The 21175-nt window shown below is 44.6% G+C and overlaps 1 protein-coding gene across 4 annotated transcripts in view; it reads left to right on the top strand.

The window, feature by feature from the left end:
• Nucleotides 1-20264, top strand: part of arhgap24 (Rho GTPase activating protein 24) — a 189274-nt gene extending 169010 nt beyond the window's left edge. For 3 of the 4 annotated variants that reach the window (XM_041885351.2, XM_041885354.2, XM_041885353.2), the window contains 8 exons: nucleotides 3796-4003; nucleotides 8709-8841; nucleotides 15406-15479; nucleotides 15767-15888; nucleotides 16186-16298; nucleotides 16803-17157; nucleotides 17521-18229; nucleotides 18949-20264. In XM_041885351.2, coding sequence (XP_041741285.2) covers nucleotides 3796-4003; nucleotides 8709-8841; nucleotides 15406-15479; nucleotides 15767-15888; nucleotides 16186-16298; nucleotides 16803-17157; nucleotides 17521-18229; nucleotides 18949-19192 — 1958 coding nt within the window. In that variant the 3' untranslated portion in view covers nucleotides 19193-20264. The remainder of the gene's footprint in view (nucleotides 1-3795; nucleotides 4004-8708; nucleotides 8842-15405; nucleotides 15480-15766; nucleotides 15889-16185; nucleotides 16299-16802; nucleotides 17158-17520; nucleotides 18230-18948) is intronic. The other variant, XM_041885352.2, reaches the window with a different exon arrangement.
• Nucleotides 20265-21175: the final 911 nt, after the last annotated feature.

The raw sequence follows: 21175 nt of genomic DNA, 5'->3' as shown, positions 1-21175 counted from the left end.
TTTTCATGCATTTTGGAGTATAATATATTTTCTGACAGTCGCTCTGCAGCAAACTCCTCATACTCCTGAGGACTGATACTCCTGAGGACTGATACTCTTGAGGACTCAGACTCTTGAGGACTGATGCTCTTGGGGACTGATACTCCTGAGGACTGATACTCTTGAGGACTGATACTCCTGAGGACAGATACTCCTAAGGACTGATACTCTTGAGGACTGATACTCCTGAGGACTGATACTCTTGAGGACTGATACTCCTGAGGACTGATACTCCTGAGGACTCCGAAGAGGGCTTTGGCGCAGTGAAGAGAGCACCATGAGAGAGCACAGTGGAAATTAGCGCTAGAATGTGTGTGTGTGTGTGTGTGTGTGTGTGTGTGTGTGTGTGTGTGTGTGTGTGTGTGTGTGTGTGTGTGTGTGCGTGCGTGCGTGCGTGCGTGCGTGCGTGCGTGCGTGCGTGCGTGCGTGCGTGCGTGCGTGTGTGTGTGTGCGTGCGTGCGTGCGTGTGGGTGTCTGGCAGCCTGAACAGCATTCACCACACACGCCAGACAACGGAGGGCAGTGAGAGGGGCCTCTCTCTCTTTCTCTCTCTCCTGTTCTCTCTCTCTTTCTCTCTCGTTCTCTCTCTCTGTCTGGCTTTACTGGATGTTTGGAGGCAATAGAATGGAGGGTTAGGATGACAAGAGGACTGTGCTGTATGGAATGAAGAGGGGAGGGGCCAGGAGCGCTCAGCTCAGCAGGCAGTCAGCTTGAGGAGAGGAGTTGACCTGGCAGGACCTGAGTGTTGAAGGAGGTTGCTAATTGGCTGTGGTAAAGCTGTCACAGTCTCCACTCCAGACCAGACTAGACTGTCGACCAGCCAGGGAGTCTGTGTTTAATTCCTTTATTGTTTCATTCCTTTAACTGTTTCATTCCTTTAATGTTTCATTCCTTTCTTGTTTCATTCCTTTCTTGTTTCATTCCTTTCTTGTTTCATTCCTTTCTTGTTTCATTCCTTTCTTGTTTCATTCCTTTGTTTCATTCCTTTCTTGTTTCATTCCTTTCTTGTTTCATTCCTTTCTTGTTTCATTCCTTTGTTTCATTCCTTTAATGTTTCATTCCTTTAATGTTTCATTCCTTTATTGTTTCATTCCTTTATTGTTTCATTCCTTTCTTGTTTCATTCCTTTATTTTTTTCATTCCTTTCTTGTTTTATTCCTTTAATGTTTAATTCCTTTCTTGTTTCATTCCTTTATTTTTTTCATTCCTTTCTTGTTTCATTCCTTTCTTGTTTCATTCCTCTAATGTTTCATTCCTTTCTTGTTTCATTCCTTTCTTGTTTCATTCCTTTATTTTTTTCATTCCTTTCTTGTTTCATTCCTTTATTTTTTCATTCCTTTCTTGTTTTATTCCTTTAATGTTTAATTCCTTTATTGTTTCATTCCTTTAATGTTTCATTCCTTTCTTGTTTCATCCCTTTAATGTTTCATTCCTTTAATGTTTCATTCCTTTCTTGTTTCATTCCTTTCTTGTTTCATTCCTTTCTTGTTTCATTCCTTTCTTGTTTCCTTCCTTTAATGTTTCATTCCTTTATTGTTTCATCCCTTTGTTTCATTCCTTTCTTGAAGAAATTAGTCTGGACACTTTGTTCAAGCCTCTCCTTGAGGAATTTTGAAGTCATTCAAGGTAAACTCTTCCTTTTTATGAGTGAGAGGTTTTCTTAGTCTGATCTGTGGATTTTTTGAAGATCTGAAGTCACATTCTATTGAATGTTTTAACTGAATGAATGGAGACCAAGAGGACCGAAACAGAAGAGTAGAAGAGAACCCAGGGGAGAGAAAACGTGAAAATGTCTACAAACCAAAACTGTATTTCTCCTGTTTGACGAGCTCCTCTTACCACAGCACTCTGCTGTTTTAGTGAGTGTTAGAAACAGAGAAACTAAGACCTCACTGAAAACCACAAACAATGACAAAGTTGTCAGACCCATGGGACATGCCTGTCACATCTCTCTCTCTATCTGATCACACAGCTGCTCGAATGCCGTACTCCTCTGTTCCCTCGTCTCCAACAATGCTGGAGCACAGGGACTTTAAACTGTGTTCCTCCAGTGCTCTCACTTACCATAGCTTTATTAATCGGAGCATCTATCGGAAAATTAGAAGTTGTGTCAGCTTCAAGAGGGGTGAGTTAAACACGTCGCGACTCATCTGGACACAGCCGCGTGTGAAGAGAGGGTCGGGTTACGTGTTTCATGAGTTTACATACCAGAATAGTTGAACCACTTCTGGCTAATGGAAAACCTACGTGTTGTGTGTCTGTGATGACAATGTCATGCTCGTTTATGGGTTCAGCGTTGAGATATACTGTTGACAAGACACTGTATTATAAGTGAGGGTTGCTGAGTGTTTTGTCATTCTGCTAGCTCAATGTTACAGAATGTTTCTGTATCAACTCGTTGGTAAGATTGTAACAACACACTTTAGGAACGTGCAGGATTCCAAACAACAGAATTAGAGTTAGACTGTTGCAGTTGCTCTTGTAGGCTATGCCGTACCTCATTGTAGCCTACCACATGTTGTGTTCAGGGCCAGGCCTCTGTCTCTGGCTGTGTCTGGAGACCAGAACAGTATGCAGCAGATCCAAAGCTCTCGGGAAGGCAGCCTCAGCAGCCCTAATCCCTTGTTGTACGCCGTCCGCATGAGACCCCTAAATGTGAATCACACCTGGATTCAAACACTATTTGAAATCTTTCAAATACTTTGAGCATTTGTGTCAATCTGCCTGAAGTGCCATATGGGCGGGTTGTCCTGTTTTAGGGCTATTTTATTAGTCCATGAAGTCAGGCATGCTCAATCAAGCACATACAACGTTTTTTTTAGATGATTTCAAATAGCATTTGAACCCAGGTCTGATGTGAATCACAATTTTTTCTAATGGATTGACACAGACAAAAGGCTAGAGCAGCAGAGAGTTGAACAGAGCAGAGCAGAGGAGAACAGAACAGAACAAAGGAGAGGAGAGGAGAGGAGAGGAGAGGAGAGGAGAGGAGAGGAGAGGAGAGGAGAGGAGAGGAGAGGAGAGGAGGGAGAGGAGAGGAGAGGAGAGGAGAGGAGGGGAGGGGAGGGGGAGGGAAGAGGGAGAGGAGAGGAGAGGAGAGGAGAGGAGAGGAGAGGAGAGGAGAGGAGAGGAGAGGAGAACAGGAGGAGGAAGTTTGATTTAATCGCTTGGTTTTGTAGGTGTTTTGTGAGGGATTAATAATACATATTATTTACTACAGTGGGCAGAGTCAGAGTTATCGTAGGCTGAGAACAGAAAAAAAGATTCCATTGGAATGAATCAGATGGTTTAGAATCCCCCAGTACTCCTTTGATGCTGTTCTCTTTGTGGCTTTAGTAACATGCACCAGTTTCTTCCTCTTTGATATATGCAGATTGGGGGATAAATCTGTTTTTTTAATGGGCTTGATGTGATGCCTTGGTTTGACAGGATATTTTCCCTTTAACGTTCTATCAGAAAATGCTAAAATAATCTAGTTGTGAAAATCCTGAAGCAGAAATCTCAAAACATCACTGTTTAAAAAAAAAATAATCACTGTTTACTAAACACTAATACAGTGTGCTTCATAGTGCACAATGTTATATTACCTTTGATAACCTTTGCTGTGAGTTGATCTCCATGTGCTATTAAACATCCTATAGCAAGCATTCCACATGCCAATGAATTGGTACTCATCGTGTAACACAGATTTAACAAGAAAGTCACACTATACATCCTAAGTCCTAACATTGAGCTGTGTGTTTGTGTCTCTGCCAGGTATCTTTGGTCAGAAGCTGGAGGAGACGGTACAGTATGAGAGGCGTTATGGGAGCAGGCAGGCTCCCATGCTGGTGGAGCAGTGTGTGGACTTTATACGCAAGTCGGGCCTACGGGAGGAAGGACTCTTCAGGCTACCAGGGCAGGCCAACCTAGTCAAAGAGCTGCAGGATGCCTTCGACTGCGGAGAGAAGCCCTCCTTCGACTGGTATGTAAAGATATGTTACGTTTTACTGTAAACGATATGAGAAATGTGTACAAATGTAAATGCACAACTTTCCTTTGCATGTGTTTGATACGATTCTGTTAATTCCATTCCATTATGAGCCTGTCCTCCTTATTTCTCCCTCCACCAGCCTCCACTGGTGTATATATATACACTACCGGTCAAGAGTTTTAGAACACCTACTCAGGGTTTTTCTTTATTTTTACTATTTTCTACATTGTAGAATAATAGCGAAGACATCAAAACTATGGAATCATGTAGTAACCAAAAAAGTGTTAAACAAATCAAAATATATTTTATATTTGAGATTCTTCAAATAGCCACCCTTTGCCTTGATGACAGCTTTGCACACTCTTGGCATTCTCTCAACCAGCTTCATGAGGTAGTCACCTGGAATAAATTCAACTAACAGATGTGCCTTGTTAAAAGTTAATTTGTGGAATTTCTTTCCTTCTTAATGCGTTTGAGACAACCAGTTGTGTTGTGACAAGGTAGGGGGGGTATACAGAAGATAGCCCTATTTGGTAAAAGACCAAGTCCATATTATGGCAAGAACAGCTCAAATAAGCAAAGAGAAACAACAGTCCATCATTACTTTAAGACATGAAGGTCAGTCAATATGGAACATTTCAAGAACTTTGAAAGTTTCTTCAAGTGCAGTCGCAAAAACCATCAAGCGCTATGATGAAACTGGCTCTCATGAGGACAGCCACAGGAATGGAAGACCCAGAGTTACCTCTGCTGCAGAGGATAAGTTCATTAGAGTTACCAGCCTCAGAAATTGCAGCCCAAATAAATGCTTCACAGAGTTCAAGTCACAGACACATCTCAACATCAACGGTTCAGAGGAGACTGTGTGAATCAGGCCTTCATGGTCGAATTGCTGCAAAGAAACCACTACTTAACGACACCAATAAGAAGAAGAGACTTGCTTGGGCCAAGAAACACAAGCAATGGACATTAGACCGGTGGAAATGTGTCCTTTGTTCTGGAGTCCAAATTGGCGGTGTGGGTGAACGGGTGATCTTCGCATGTGTATTTCCCACCGTAAAGCATGGAAGAGGAAGTGTTATGGTGTGGGGGTGCTTTGCTGGCACACTTAACCAGCATGGCTACCACAGCATTCTGCAGCGATACGCCATCCCATCTGGTTTGGGCTTAGTGGGACTATCATTTATTTTTCAACAGGACAATGACCCAATATACCTCCAGGCTGTGTAAGTGCTATTTTACCAAGAAGGAGAGTGATGGAGTGCTGCATCAGATGACCTGGCATCCACAGTCCCCCGACCTCAAACAAATGGAGATGGTTTGGGATGAGTCGGACCGCAGAGTGAAGGTAAAGCAGCCAACAAGTGCTCAACATATGAGGGAACTCCTTCAAGACAGTTGGAAAAGCATTCATCATGAAGCTGGTTGAGAGAATGCCAAGAGTGTGCAAAGCTGTCATCAAGGCAAAGGGTGGCTATTTGAAGAATCTGAAATATAAAATATATTTTGATTTGTTTAACACTTTTTTGGTTACTACATGATTCCATATGTGTTATTTCATAGTTTTGATGTCTTCACTATTATTCTACAATGTAGAAAATAGTAAAAATAAAGAAAAACCCTTGAATGAGTAGGTGTTCTAAGACTTTTGACCGGTAGTGTACAGTATGTAATATTTGAAGGAAAACCCGTCCTTGGACTGCATGCCAGCAATATACTGTATATACACTGAGTGTACAAAACATTAAGGACACATGCTCTTTCCATGACAGACTGACCAGGTGAATCCAGGTGAAAGCTATGATCCCTAATTGATGTCACTTGTTAAACCCACTTCAATCAGTGTAGATGAAGGGGAGGAGACAGGTTAAAGAAGGATTTTCAGCCTTGAGACATTTGAGACATGGATTGTGTATGTGTGCCATTCAGAGGGTGAGTGGGCAAGACAAAAGATTTAAGTGCCTTTGAACGGGTTATGGTAGTAGGTGCCAGGCGCACCGGTTTGTGTCAAGAACTGCAAAGCTGCTGGGTTTTTCACGCTCAACAGTTTCCCGTGTGTATCAAGAATGGTCCACCACCCAAAGGACATCCAGCCAACTTGACACAACTGTGGGAAGCATTGGAGTCAACATGGGCCAGCATCCCTGTGGAACGCTTTCGACTCCTTGTAGAGTCCATGCCCCAACGAATTGAGACTGTTCTGAGGGCAAAAGGGGGTGCAAGTCAATATTAGGATGTGTATGGGAACCCACAGCCTTGGCGTTGCTTTAGCCACACTTATTCACTCTGCAATATATAGAATCTCAAATCAAATTCCACATTTTTTATCCTATTTCCTGCTAATTCTGTATCGAGGCCCGCCAGGATGTTATAAGTCATTCCCACTGTAATAATAATTCCCAGACTGGAAATGACATGGAATTAAATCCGGGAGTGGAAAGCGGTGACAGACAGCTTTTGGCACATCAACCTAATGCCTCAGGGCATTGTTATGGGATGCTCAGACACCTTACCTGTAATGACTTTTACCATGGTCCGACAGAATGCTGACAACTCTACCTGTAATGACTTTTACCATGGTCCGACAGAATACTCACAACTCTGCCTGTTGATATGCATGTCAGTCACGTTACCTATATGAGTTCTCAGATAGGGTGGCTATTTATTCTTATAGGGACTTACACTGTAAACCCCAAGGCATTTTTAACTCAAATACTTCTAGTAAGTTGAACTCAAAGTCAATGAAAAGTTATTATTACTTAAAAGGTTTATGTGGTACTGACTCAAAGCTAAATGAGAATTCACACCAACTATTTTTATTTTATTTTTACAAATGAACTTTTTTCCCAGCATGCTCTCCTGCAGGTTGATTTTTTGGAATTGTTTTTAATATCTGTGTTTTTGCATGTACTTTGAGCGATTGACTTATTAAATGTTATGCTACACAAAGATTTACAAAACAATTCTAAACGAATCCAATCATTGAATTTTTGCACCCGTTACTGAAATGGTTGTTCCAGGTTAAATGGTTAAATTAAAAGGTAGTTTCCTCCCACTGTTCTTAACCCTGGCAGTCATTATGAATATAGGTTGTGGGTAAATACACATTTCAACTGCTGGATAGCCTAATGCTGGCTAAAATTCCAATCGGATTTACACATCACTTTGCAAGCCAGCATAATATGATAGACAGTTAGAGTTGCAAAATTCTGGTAAATTTCCCAGGTTTTCCAGAAATCCTGATTGGAAGATTACAGTTTTTTTTGGTGGGGGAGTTTATGGAATTTTGCAACCCTACTATTTAAGTATACCTTACTCAAAAAAAGCAGCATTTGTATTACTCATATGAAGGTAGTACTGCTTACTTGAGCTATTTAAGTTTCTTAACCTAATTTTTTTAATGAAATCGGTTTCCTCAAAATTGTTTGAGGTGCCAGAACCTATCCTGTTTTACAGTGTAGAGGCCGATTCAGAGCGGAGTTAAGTGTGCATAACTCAGACTTCAGTGTAAATCATCCATTGATGTCAATAGGAAACTTGCAGGAGTATTCAACATGCAAGAGGAAGAGAGGGAAGGAAAGCGAGGGAGGTAAGAAGGGAGAGAAGTAGGTAGAAAGGGTGGGAGGGAGATGGGGGTCTCACGGTGCGACTGTGCTGATTACATTCTGACACTGACAGTCCTCCGGTAGTATTCTAGCTCAGAATTCTTCCATAGCGACCCAGGGCAGGCGAGAAGAGAACACTGGCATAGAGGTTGGGACTGTTTTAACATTAGCTCATATTCTATAACACTGAGTTGGAACTGCTAATTGGAAACAGCTCCTGTTCTGGTGGGTGAGACCTGGGTGGGAGGGAGGGAGCGAAGGAGACAGATGAGAGAGCAAGAGAGAGAGAGCAAGCGAGAGAGAGAGAGAGAGAGAGAGAGAGAGAGAGAGAGAGAGAGAGAGAGAGAGAGAGAGAGAGAGAGAAGGAGACAGAAAGAGTGAGAGAGAGAGAGAGAAGGAGAGAGAGAGAGAGAAGGAGACAGAAAGAGAGCAAGATAGAGCAAGCGAGAGAGAGAGAGAGAGAGAGAGAGAGAGAGAGAGAGAGAGAGAGAAGGAGAGAGAGAGAAGGAGAGAGAGAGAGAGAGGAGACAGAAAGAGTGGGGCTGTCATAGAGAGAGAGAGAGAGATAGAGAGAGAGAGAGAGAGAGAGAGAGAGAGAGAGAGAGAGAGAGAGAGAGAGAGAGAGAGAGAGAGAGAGAGAGAGAGAGAGAGAACGCAAAAGAGAGAAAGAGAGAGGTTGTCATAGAACCCCCACTGTGTGGGATGTAGCAGGGAGGGATGTGTGGATCAAGATGGTGACACCTTCCATAACTCAGAGATGATAGAGGCATGTGAGAGATGGTCCCCTCCCACCACCACACACCACCACCTACAGTAACCTGATTTAGGATCATCTTACTCTCTCTACCCCTCTCCCCCCCCCTCTCCTCTCCCTCTCTGCCTCCATCTTGCTCCCTCTCCCTCTCCCTCTCCCCCCTCTCCTCTCCCTCTCTGCCTCCATCTCTGTCCCTCCCCCTCTCCTCTCCCTCTCTGCCTCCATCTTTTGCTCTCTATTTCACTCTCTCTCTCTCCTGTCTCTCTCCTCCCTCTCTCTCCTCCCTCTCTCCTCCAACTCTCTCTCTTCTCTCTCTCTCTCCTTCCTCTCTCTGCAGTAATACAGATGTCCATACAGTAGCCTCTCTACTAAAGCTGTATCTCAGAGAGCTACCAGAACCAGTCATCCCTTTCTCCAAGTTTGACGAGTTCCTCTCCTGCACCAAGCTGCTCAGCAAGGACGAGGAATCTGTAAGTACTTCCTGGGTCTAAGATTTAAGTTGTATCTGAAATGGCATCCTATTCCCTATACTGTGCAGTGCACTTCTTTTGACCAGAGCCTATGGGACAAAAGTAGTACTAGGGTGCCGTTAACCAATCAAATTGGATGAATCTTCTCTCACACTACAAGACTTGCTGCTTCAGGGGGTATCCGTCCTCTACTCCCCTCAGTCACTCGCCAAACCTGTTTGTTTTCATCTTTCATTCAGCAACTTGGTGTGTGTCTTAGCTGGGCTGAGCTGTGTGTCTGTGTGTGTGTGTGTGTGTGTGTGTGTGTGTGTGTGTGTGTGTGTGTGTGTGTGTGTGTGTGTGTGTGTGTGTGAGTGTGCGTGTTTGCGTATGTGCGTATGTGCATGCATGCTAGCTATCTTACCTCTGAAAACACACAGCCAGTCAGCCAGTCAACCAGTCAGCCAATCAGCCAGTCAACCAGTCAGCCAGTCAACCAGTCAACCAGTCAGCCAGTCAGCCAGTCAACCAGTCAGCCAGTCAACCAGTCAACCAGTCAACCAGTCAACCAGTCAGCCAGTCAACCAGTCAACCAGTCAGCCAGTCAACCAGTCAGCCAGTCAACCAGTCAACCCATAGGGATCCAATCGTTTCACAGCAAACACAATCAAAGTCCTGAGCATGACCAGCAGATTGAATTGAAGAAGCAGCACATTTTTCTCATTCTATTTCTCACCCTTGCTTTGTTGTCTTTTCTTTGAATTGTTTGAAAGACACAATGAAATGTCAAAGAAAGTTCCGTTTTTTTTCACAGGATCAGTGTAGACCTTGAGAATGGCTCACCAGTAAGGCTAGTGAGGTCACTGCAGTAGATACAATAAGGCTCTTAGCAGTGCAGTAGACACAATACGGCTCTTAGCAGTGCAGTAGACACAATAAGGCTCTGAGCAGTGCAGTAAACACAATAAGGGTCTGAGCGGTGCAGGGACACAATAAGGCTCTGAGCGGTGCAGGGACACAATAAGGCTCTGAGTGGTGCAGTAGACACAATAAGGCTCTGAGCGGTGCAGTAGACACAATAAGGCTCTGAGCAGTGCAGGGACACAATAAGGCTCTGAGTGGTGCAGTAGACACAATAAGGCTCTGAACGGTGCAGTAGACACAATAAGGGTCTGAGCGGTGCAGTAGACACAATAAGGCTCTGAGCGGTGCAGTAGCCTTATTGTGCACTGCACACTCAGCTATCAGAGCCTTATTGTGTCTGAGCGGCAGTAACACAATAAGGCTCTGAGTAGTGCAGGGACACAATAAGGCTCTGAGTGGTGCAGTAGACACAATAAGGCTCTGAGCGGTGCAGTAGACACAATAAGGCTCTGAGCGGTGCAGTAGACACAATAAGGCTCTGAGCGGTGCAGTAGACACAATAAGGGTCTGAGTGGTGCAGGGACACAATAAGGGTCTAAGCGGTGCAGGGACACAATAAGGCTCTGAGCGGTGCAGGGACACAATAAGGGTCTGAGCGGTGCAGTAGACACAATAAGGGTCTGAGCGGTGCAGGGACACAATAAGGCTTTGAGCTGTGCAGTAGACACAATAAGGCTCTGAGTGGTGCAGTAGACACAATAAGGCTCTGAGTGGTGCAGGGACACAATAAGGGTCTGAGCGGTGCAGTAGACACAATAAGGGTCTGAGCGGTGCAGGGACACAATAAGGGTCTGAGTGGTGCAGGGACACAATAAGGGTCTGAGCGGTGCAGGGACACAATAAGGCTCTGAGCGGTGCAGTAGACACAATAAGGGTCTGAGCGGTGCAGGGACACAATAAGGGTCTGAGCGGTGCAGTAGACACAATAAGGCTCTGAGCAGTGCAGGGACACAATAAGGCTCTGAGTGGTGCAGTAGACACAATAAGGATCTGAGTGGTGCAGGGACACAATAAGGCTCTGAGCGGTGCAGGGACACAATAAGGCTTTGAGCGGTGCAGTAGACACAATAAGGGTCTGAGCGGTGCAGGAACACAATAAGGCTCTGAACGGTGCAGTAGACACAATAAGGCTCTGAGCGGTGCAGGGACACAATAAGGCTCTGAGCGGTGCAGTAGACACAATAAGGGTCTGAGCGGTGCAGGGACACAATAAGGGTCTGAGCGGTGCAGGGACACAATAAGGCTTTGAGCGGTGCAGGGACACAATAAGGCTTTGAGCGGTGCAGTAGACACAATAAGGCTCTGAGTGGTGCAGTAGACACAATAAGGCTCTGAGCGGTGCAGTAGACACAATAAGGCTCTGAGTAGTGCAGGGACACAATAAGGGTCTGAGCAGTGCAGGGACACAATAAGGGTCTGAGCGGTGCAGTAGACACAATAAGGGTCTGAGCGGTGCAGTAGACACAATACAGCTTTGAGCAGTGCGGTAGACACAATAAGGGTCTGAGCGGTGCAGGGACACAAGGCTCTGAGCGGTGCAGTAGACAAAATAAGGCTCTGAGCGGTGTAGGGACACACTAAGGGTCTGAGCAGTGCAGTAGACACAATAAGGCTCTGAGCGGTGCAGGGACACATTAAGGCTTTGAGCAGTGCAGTAGACACAATAAGGCTCTGAGCGGTGCAGGGACACAATAAGGCTCTGAGCGGTGCAGTAGACACAATAAGGGCGCAATAAGGCTCTGAGCGGTGCAGGGACACAATAAGGCTCTGAGCGGTGCAGTAGACACAATAAGGGTCTGAGCGGTGCAGGGACACAATAAGGCTCTGAGCGGTGCAGGGACACAATAAGGCTCTGAGCGGTGCAGTAGACACAATAAGGGTCTGAGCGGTGCAGGGACACAATAAGGCTCTGAGTGGTGCAGTAGACACAATAAGGCTCTGAGCCGTGCAGTAGACACAATAAGGGTCTGAGCGGTGCAGGGACACAATAAGGCTCTGAGTGGTGCAGTAGACACAATAAGGCTCTGAGCCGTGCAGTAGACACAATAAGGGTCTGAGCGGTGCAGGGACACAATAAGGCTCTGAGCGGTGCAGTAGACACAATAAGGGTCTGAGCGGTGCAGGGACACAATAAGGGTCTGAGTGGTGCAGTAGACACAATAAGGGTCTGAGTGGTGCAGGGACACAATAAGGGTCTGAGCGGTGCAGTAGACACAATAAGGCTCTGAGTGGTGCAGTAGACACAATAAGGCTCTGAGTGGTGCAGTAGACACAATAAGGCTCTGAGCGGTGCAGTAGACACAATAAGGGTCTGAGCGGTGCAGGAGACACAATAAGGCTCTGAGTGGTGCAGTAGACACAATAAGGCTCTGAGTGGTGCAGTAGACACAATAAGGGTCTGAGTGGTGCAGGAGACACAATAAGGGTCTGAGTGGTACAGTAGACACAATAAGGGTCTGAGTGGTGCAGGGACACAATAAGGGTCTGAGCGGTGCAGGGACACAATAAGGGTCTGAGCGGTGCAGTAGACACAATAAGGCTCTGAGTAGTGCAGGGACACAATAAGGGTCTGAGCGGTGCAGTAGACACAATAAGGCTCTGAGCGGTGCAGGGACACAATAAGGGTCTGAGCGGTGCAGTAGACACAATAAGGCTCTGAGCGGTGCAGGGACACATAGGCTTTGAGCAGTGCAGTAGACACAATAAGGCTCTGAGCGGTGCAGTAGACACAATAAGGGCTCTGAGCGGTGCAGTAGACACAATAAGGCTCTGAGTGGTGCAGGGACACAATAAGGGTCTGAGCGGTGCAGGGACACAATAAGGGTCTGAGTGGTGCAGGGACACAATAAGGCTCTGAGCGGTGCAGTAGACACAATAAGGGTCTGAGTGGTACAGTAGACACAATAAGGGTCTGAGTGGTACAGTAGACACAATAAGGGTCTGAGTGGTGCAGGGACACAATAAGGGTCTGAGCGGTGCAGGGACACAATAAGGGTCTGAGCGGTGCAGTAGACACAATAAGGGTCTGAGCGGTGCAGGGACACAATAAGGGTCTGAGCGGTGCAGTGACACAATAAGGCTTTGAGCTGTGCAGTAGACACAATAAGGCTCTGAGCAGTGCAGGGACACAATAAGGCTCTGAGCGGTGCAGGGACACAATAAGGCTCTGAGTGGTGCAGTAGACACAATAAGGCTCTGAGTGGTGCAGTAGACACAATAAGGGTCTGAGTGGTACAGTAGACACAATAAGGCTCTGAGTGGTGCAGGGACACAATAAGGCTCTGAGTGGTGCAGTAGACACAATAAGGGTCTGAGTGGTACAGTAGACACAATAAGGCTCTGAGCGGTGCAGGGACACAATAAGGGTCTGAGCGGTGCAGGGACACAGTAAGGGTCTGAGCGGTGCAGGGACACAGTAAGGGTCTGAGCGGTGCAGGGACACAGTAAGGGTCTGAGCGGTGCAGGGAAAAGGGCTTTGTCCCAAATGATACCCTATTGATACCCAGAGCCCCATGGGCCCTGGTCAAAATATTAGATAGGGAATAGGGTGCTCCAAGGATATTTATTATGATAAGATCTGGACCAGATTAAAGATGGAGATCTGATAAGATATCATCAATTGATCACCTATGACTTGTTAAATGGACTTGGACTCATAAGATTAATGGTACAGATATGCTGTATTGGATAAACAGGGTTTATTATGCATGTTTTATGTCCGTTCATAATGGGGGGGAAATATCTACTGGGGAATACATTTAAAGCATGCATGTAAAGCAGAGGCTTCAATAACTATTACCGTAAAGCAATTAGCAAATATTCTGTGGTGATGTCAAACTATATTTTTGCCCTAATCCATCCCATTAATCGCTCCAAAGAGTGTAGAACATGTATTAAACGGATACAGTAGGGTGCTAGGGGGTAACTAGACCCCCCCTAAGAACAATGTCCAATTGCTGACACAAAAAAGCAACGTTTGGAGAAATAAATGGTATGTGGATGAAGGTCATGCTTAGGCGAGTAAACTATAAAGGGAAATAAATGGCTACAGTTTACACTTTTTTAGTTATTTCATGAAATTTTGTTTTTAGAAAAGGGCAGTTTTTTTTTTAAGTACCAGGGTAGTAACTGCCCGCCCCATGGGGTAACTGGCCCTCTGGGGTGCCAATTACCCCGGTAGAAGATTATGGCATAGGTGTGTTAAAATCAATTTTTATCAGTTTTATTTAGAAATTCTATAGTAAAGAATACTTAAAAGCTAAGTCTAATTGTCTTACTTTAATTATTTAAATAAAATATGGGGGGTGTTAAATGGTGTTGCACATGTAACCATTAATATCCGTACTATGAGGAGATTTGATGTAAAGTCCCTCTTTTTAACTCACCTGCACATTCATTATCTTTGTTCTTTCTTTGATGTTCCTTTTCCATACAATCCATTATGTACTGTACAATTGCACTGAATATTATTTGAATAATGCAAGATTTTAAATCCCAGCAGTCATTAAAATGACATTCAGGAGCAAAAGGTTTTTAATAGTTGTTTAAAAATATATATTAATTGGAATATAATATTGGAATGGAATATAACTAATAACATTAAATAACATTGGAATATAACATTGAATAACAATAACTTAACTAATTAACTCAGTGTAACATTGATGTGGCAACTCTCTTATGCTCTGTTATTGCTCGATTGTAATTTGTACATGCTGTAGGTCACAAATAAAGCTATCCCCAGTCAAATTGGAGCACAACTCATGAGCCCATCTCCTGCACTGCTCACACCTAATCCAGTCCCCACCTGTGACTGAAAACAGGGGGAGAGATGCCAATTGAAAAGCTCTCGCTTAAAAACTTAGCTAGCTATCGATCTAGCTATATGACATAAAATGCTGTGTAAAATAGCTAAAAGGCTATAAAGTAACATTAACTGTAAAGCCATCGGTCACTAGTAGAAACATTTACAACTGCAATTAAGTTACGTTATCTTTTTAATGTATTTTACCTCAGACGATCTGTAGTAAGGTTGCTAGCTAGCACTCCTATCAGCTTATGCTAACTAGCTAGCTGGCTAGCATTTACTGCTAGTGAAGTTGCTAGCTAGCAAGTTAGCATAAACTAGCGCTAACTAGGCTAGTCATATTCTAAATGACAGGTAGAAACACATTCATAACCATAAAGGGGTAACTAGCCCCCAGGGGCCAGTTACCCCCTAGTAGGGGTGTGGGCGAGTTGCCCCCAACACACACATCCAACATATTACTACTTTACTCAAAAATGATCTACATTTTTCTCTGTAAACAAGTGGATTATTTATCTTAAGGCTTTGCTACTTATATATTTAAAAAATATATATATATATATATATATATATATATAGATCTAACTTCATTGGACTATATCTACAACTTTTCAAAATTTCAAAAAATTAGATCAACTTACCACAGAATTGTTTTTGTTGAAATATCTCCAAAAGTTGTGATGACAAAGCGCAAGAGCAGTGGCAGCCAGGGAAAGTGTTGGGGAAATAATTTGGTGACATCTTGTGGTCTTAATGTGAATTACAGGGGGGGGGGGGCTAGTTACCCCATAGTAACCTAGTTCTATAGTACATTAGGATGTACATTAAGTGCAACGTGTGTATTCTCTCCCCAGGGAATGAAGGAACTGAAAAGACAAGTGGAATGTCTACCTCCAGTCAACTACAATCTGCTGCAGTACATATGCAGGTAGAGTAGTATCACTGCATTATTGTGTATCACTGTATCACTGTATCACTGAATCACTGTATCACTGTATTACTGTATCACTGTATTACTGTATCACTGTATCACTGTATCACTGTATCACTGTATTACTGAATCACTGTACTACTGTATCACTGTATCACTGTGAAGGCCAGTATTATTCTTCACAGACAGACCTGCAAAGTTTATTGTATTGTGACATTGTTGTTCCACAGCATTTCACTATCATTAAAAAGCTAACTGGGATGTTGATTGTGTTTCTCCTACAGATTTTTAGATGAAGTCCAGTCCTATTCAGGTGTGAATAAAATGTGTGTCCAGAACCTGGCCACAGTCTTTGGTCCAAATATACTACGGCCAAAGATTGAAGACCCTGTAGCAATCATGGAAGGTACGTTTATTTTCTAGCTCAGCTTTATGTCTGTGGCTTTTCAGGTTGCTATTGTAGGTTGCTATTGTAGGTTGCTATTGTAAAAGAGAACATACCTAGTTAAATAAAGTGCATTTCAATGGAAAAAATGTAACTTTTTAAGTGGAAAGAATGGCATACATGATCTCAATAATTAATCAAATCTTTAGTAATTTGACACCATTGTCCTTCTAGGCCTACGACAATGTAATCGGTGAGTATACAGTATTATGATGCTTATGGACCTGTAAAGACATGTAACCTTTCTGGTGTCCTCAGGTACAGTGCTGGTACAGCAGCTGATGTCTGTTCTGATTGGTCGTCACGACGTGTTGTTCCCCAGAGACGAGGACAGTCCCAAGACACTGGAGCTGGTCAACAACAACAACGAGGTGGGTGGTGTACGAGCCCGCGGGGTTGGTATTAAAACCCTTGGCACTAGCTAGCTAGCAACACCAAGGTTGTGGGTTCAAACAGTAGTGGAGGTGATTTGGAATCCCGCTCTGGTGATTGGTAGCCCTGAGACTTGTAAACCCAATTGTCAGCCTTGGCCCTCAAGGTTCCCTGTTGGTCTAATGGTTAAGACTTTGGGTTCTTAAGCGAAAGCTGCCCGATACGGAGCCCACCTTTTACATATAGTAAAATGCACCCACTACACCAGGGTTCTTCCAATTCCGGTCCTGGAGGGCTGAAACACTTCTGTTTTTTATTTCTACCTGGTAGTTAATTGCACTCACCTGGTGTCCCAGGTCTGAATTAGCCCCTGATTAGAAGGAGAGGATGAAAAACAGAGGTGTTTCGGCCCTCCAGGACCGGAAATTGAAGAACCCTGCGCTACACTGTCAGTAGCTTTGGATAAAAGCTCCCGTTAAGTGTAATATATTATTATCTTGTAGGTCCAGAGGAGGCTGACCCAGATGGTGCCGACGGGACAGACCACAGAACAGAACAACAATACCCAAATACCCCAGCAGAGGGTGAAACAGTGTTGCTGGGAGACCCCCGAGTCGCCCCACCGCCAGCCCCCGGTAACGTTAGACAACAACGGCTCCGGTTCACCTCGCTCAGCCAGCCCACGTAACGGCCATGTTACCGGGCGCTTCGACCTGGCCCGCAGCCCGCCGTTAACCGTTAAGAAAAACCCGGCGGTCTCCAAGGGCAGCGGCGTGGTCACCAACGGCTCGTTTAGTTGTTCCCCCTCTGGAGACGCAGCCAACCAGGAGAAGAGCCAGACTCTGCCCGGTAACACAGGTTACGTCCTGAATGTGATTGAGTCTGTTCTACCTCCTCTGTTACCAGTACCACTATCTGCTCTGTTCTGTCAGATTTTAATTGCACTAGGGTTTGATTTTAATTGCACTAGGGTTTGATTTTAATTGCACTAGGGTTTGATTTTAATTGCACTAGGGTTTGATTTTAATTGCACTAGGGTTTGATTTTAATTGCACTAGGTTTTAATTTTAGTTGTACTTTGATTTGACTGTACTTCTAATGTAAGGTGTCCTTGAGTATAGGATAGGATGTATTTTATTGTCCCCAAGGGGAAATGTGTCTTGGACAATGACAGAGTCCTGAAAGACGCATAAAATGTATTGTTGTTATTTTTATTAATAGGAGGCATCAGCGGCCTCCAGGCCAGGCGCACCCTGAAGGGCTCGGGCACCAAGATGGGCACCAGCGGGGTCCCTAACGGAGGTGTCCGCATGGGTGTGTCAAGTACTGACGTGGTGAACGGTACCCTGAACGGGCGTAATGGGCTGTGGGTGCCCAATGGCTACCCGGTCACCTTACGAGACAGCAAGTCTCGGGACTGTGGAGAGCAGACGGCGTCCCAGAACCGGCTGTCCACCTATGACAACGTCCAGCAACAACAACAACAACAACAGTTACAGAATCAACAACAGCCGTGTCTCATCTCTAGCTGTGAGGACAAGCAGAGCGTGGACAGTGCTACTTGGTCCACCTCCTCCTGTGAGATCTCTCTTCCGGACAACTCCACGTCCTGCCGTTCCTCCACCACCACCTGCCCAGAACAGGACTTCTACGGCGGGCTGGGCCTCTACGAGGACCCCTTGCTGCTGCCGGATGGACCTAGGGGCCTGTCCTCCCTCGACGAGCAGCCCCAGCCGGGCGGGGACGTGGAGGGGGAGCGGAGGAACGGTGGTGGAGGGAGGGGTAGTGGAGCCACCAGCAGCAGTGACAACAGTGAGATGTTCCTCGTCAGTAACGGACCCAGTAGTCACAGTGCTCTACACAGCCTGGTGGTCAGTCTGAAACAGGAGATGCAGAAGCAGAAGACAGAGTACGAGGCCAGGATAACTAGGTAGCACCACTACCTCCTACTGTGTCGCTATAATAAAAGATAGACATTTATTTAATTTGAAGACAGTTCTTAACAAGCTCTTTCTGTGGAATGGGAGTTGCCAGATCTTTCTTAATTGTCTAACAAAAAAAATCTTATTTTTCTTACCTCCTCTCTTTCACTGATCTGAAAGAACGGACTAGTCTTTTCCAATCAGTGAGATGAAGAGAAGACCATTTTAGAGAATTGAGAAAGAGCTTAACGACTTCCTCCAGCTATTTGGGAACTTTTCCAGTTGAAAAGTGACATCCCAGTATAAAGAAAGTAAACACACCAACGGGTCAAAACAATATGTTTTGAGCAAAATTGTGTTCGTTTTTTAGACACAACCGCAAACTTCAATGAGTAGGGCATTCAAGGAGTTGGTCTGGTGGGAATCCGTGATGTCATCAGCCTCCCCCTTGCTTGAGGAAGCAATATTTGTAACTTTTGTATATTTTAGTTTTTTCGTTATAGTTTTGTGGTTTCTTTTTTAATTAAAATACAGGCTTAAATTTCATAATCATAATTCTTATAGTAATCCCCCACACACTTGTGTTATGTCATGATTTACCTGGACCACCTATTGAGATGTGCCTTTTGTTAAGTAAATCAGGTGTTAAATGAGGTGAAAAGGAGACTGGACTGCCACTTTAAGTAACTTCTTCCTCCCTCTAAACTCACTGCTCTCGTCACTGCAGCCTGGAGCACCGTAACCTGGAGTTGGAGACTGAGATGGGGACTCTTCACGAGGAGCTGAACCAGGAGAGGAAGAAGGTCACCATGGTGGAGATCAAGTTGCGTAACGCAGAGCGGGCCAAGGATGACGCAGAGAAGAGGAACGAGATGCTGCAGAAAGAGATGGAACAGTTCTTCTCCACCTTCGGAGATCTGACCGCCGATCCGCGCAGGCCCGACCGGGCCAATACCATCTGGATCCAGTGAGGTGGTGTGGCAGTGTAGGGTGGACTGTGCCATTTTAATCGAATGAGAGGGGGTGGGAGAATGTACTAATGACTTGGAGACATATTGAAAGGGACAGTACCATCTGGATCTGGTGAGGGGGGTGTGTACCACCCTGGGAGGTGAGAGAAAGTGGGAGAATGTACTGAGGAGACAGTTTGACGGACTGTACCACCTGAATCTAGTGCGAGGGAGTGTGGCAGTACAGGGTGGAATGTGCCATTTTATTCTAGTGAGAGGGGGTGTGGCAGTGCAGGGTGGACTGTGCCATTTTATTCTAGTGAGAGGGGGTGTGGCAGTGCAGAGTGGACTGTGCCATTTTAATCTAGTGAGAGGGGGTGTGGCAGTGCAGGGTGGATGGCGCCATTTTATTCTAGTGAGAGGGGGTGTGGCAGTGCAGGGTGGAATGTGCCATTTTATTCTAGTGAGAGGGGATGTGGCAGTGCAGGGTGGATGGCGCCATTTTATTCAAGTGAGAGGGGGTGGGAGTATCTACTAAGGCAGGGTTTCCCAAACTCGGTCCTCGCCACCCATGGGGTGCACGTTTTGGTTTTTGCCCTAGCACTACAGAGCTGATTCAAATAATCAATTAATAATCAAGCTTTGATGGCAAAAACCAAAACGTGCACCCCCTGGGGTCCCCAGGACTGGGTTTGGGAAATCCTGTACTAAGAAGTAGAAAAAGCATTGAGAGGGACAATAGCGTCTGAAAGTAAGAGACATATGGATTCAGTGTGTAGTGGAACAGGGTGCATGCCGCTGGACCTCAACCATGCTGACTGACTGTGGCAATATGACTGAAGATGTCAGGCGGCTGGTTACCTGCCTAATAAAGACTATACCCAGCCTATACGTGGACTCCTGAAAGACTACACTACCCATAAAACCCTTCTCCTTCCCCATTTTCCTTCAAGATCCAATCAAATATATAATCAACCCTGTTACACGTTATCATGTATCTGCCTGTGTATATAGAGGAAAAACAATGCTGAAGAAAAGTTATGTATGTAAAAAAAAAATTTTTTATTTAAACGACATAACTATCCATTTTCAACATGGTGGTACTGAATTACTTTATGTACGCAGATTTAGTTTACTGTGTCTCAAATCGAGTTAACATAACTTGTGGCTTTTGCTTCGGTGCCATTTAATTCATCCCATGACCAAAGAAGAAGAGACAGAACATGTACACTACCAGTCAAAGGTTTGGACACACCTACTCATTCAAGGGTTTTTCTTTATTTTTTACTATGTTCAACATTGTAGAATAATAGTGAAGACATCAAAACTTAGAAATAACACATATGGAATCATGTAGTAACCAAAAAAGTGTTAAACAAATCAAAATATATTTTATATTTGAGATTCTTCAAATAGCCACCCTTTGCCTTGATGACAGCTTTGTGCACTCTTGGCATTCTCTCAACCAGCTTCATGAGGTAGTCACCTGGAATGCATTTCAATGAACAGCTGTGCCTTCTTAAAAGTTAATTTGTTGAATTTCTTTCCTTCTTAATGCGTTTGAGCCAATCAGTTGTGTTGTGACAAGGTAGGGGGGTATACAGAAGATAGGGCTATTTGGTAAAAGACCAAGTCCATATTATGACAAGAGCAGCTCAAATAAGAAAAGAGAAACGACAGTCCATTATTACATTAAGACATGAATTTCAGTCAATACGGAACATTTCAAGAACTTTGAAAGTTTCTTCAAGTGCAGTCGCAAAAACCATCAAGCTCTATGATGAAACTGGCTCTCATGAGGACCGCCACAGGAATGGAAGACCCAGAGTTACCTCTGCTGTAGAGGATAAGTTCATTAGAGTTACCAGCCTCAGAAATTGCAGCCCAAATAAATGCTTCACAGAGTTCAAGTAACAGACACATCTCAACATCAACTGTTCAGAGGAGACTGTGTGAATCAGGCCTTCATGGTCGAATTGCTGCAAAGAAACCACTACAAAAGGA

This window comes from Coregonus clupeaformis, chromosome 9 (genome assembly GCF_020615455.1).
Source record: "Coregonus clupeaformis isolate EN_2021a chromosome 9, ASM2061545v1, whole genome shotgun sequence".
NCBI lineage: Eukaryota > Metazoa > Chordata > Actinopteri > Salmoniformes > Salmonidae > Coregonus > Coregonus clupeaformis.
Note: the sequence above shows the minus strand (reverse complement) of the source record. Positions and strands in the feature narration are given on the sequence as shown.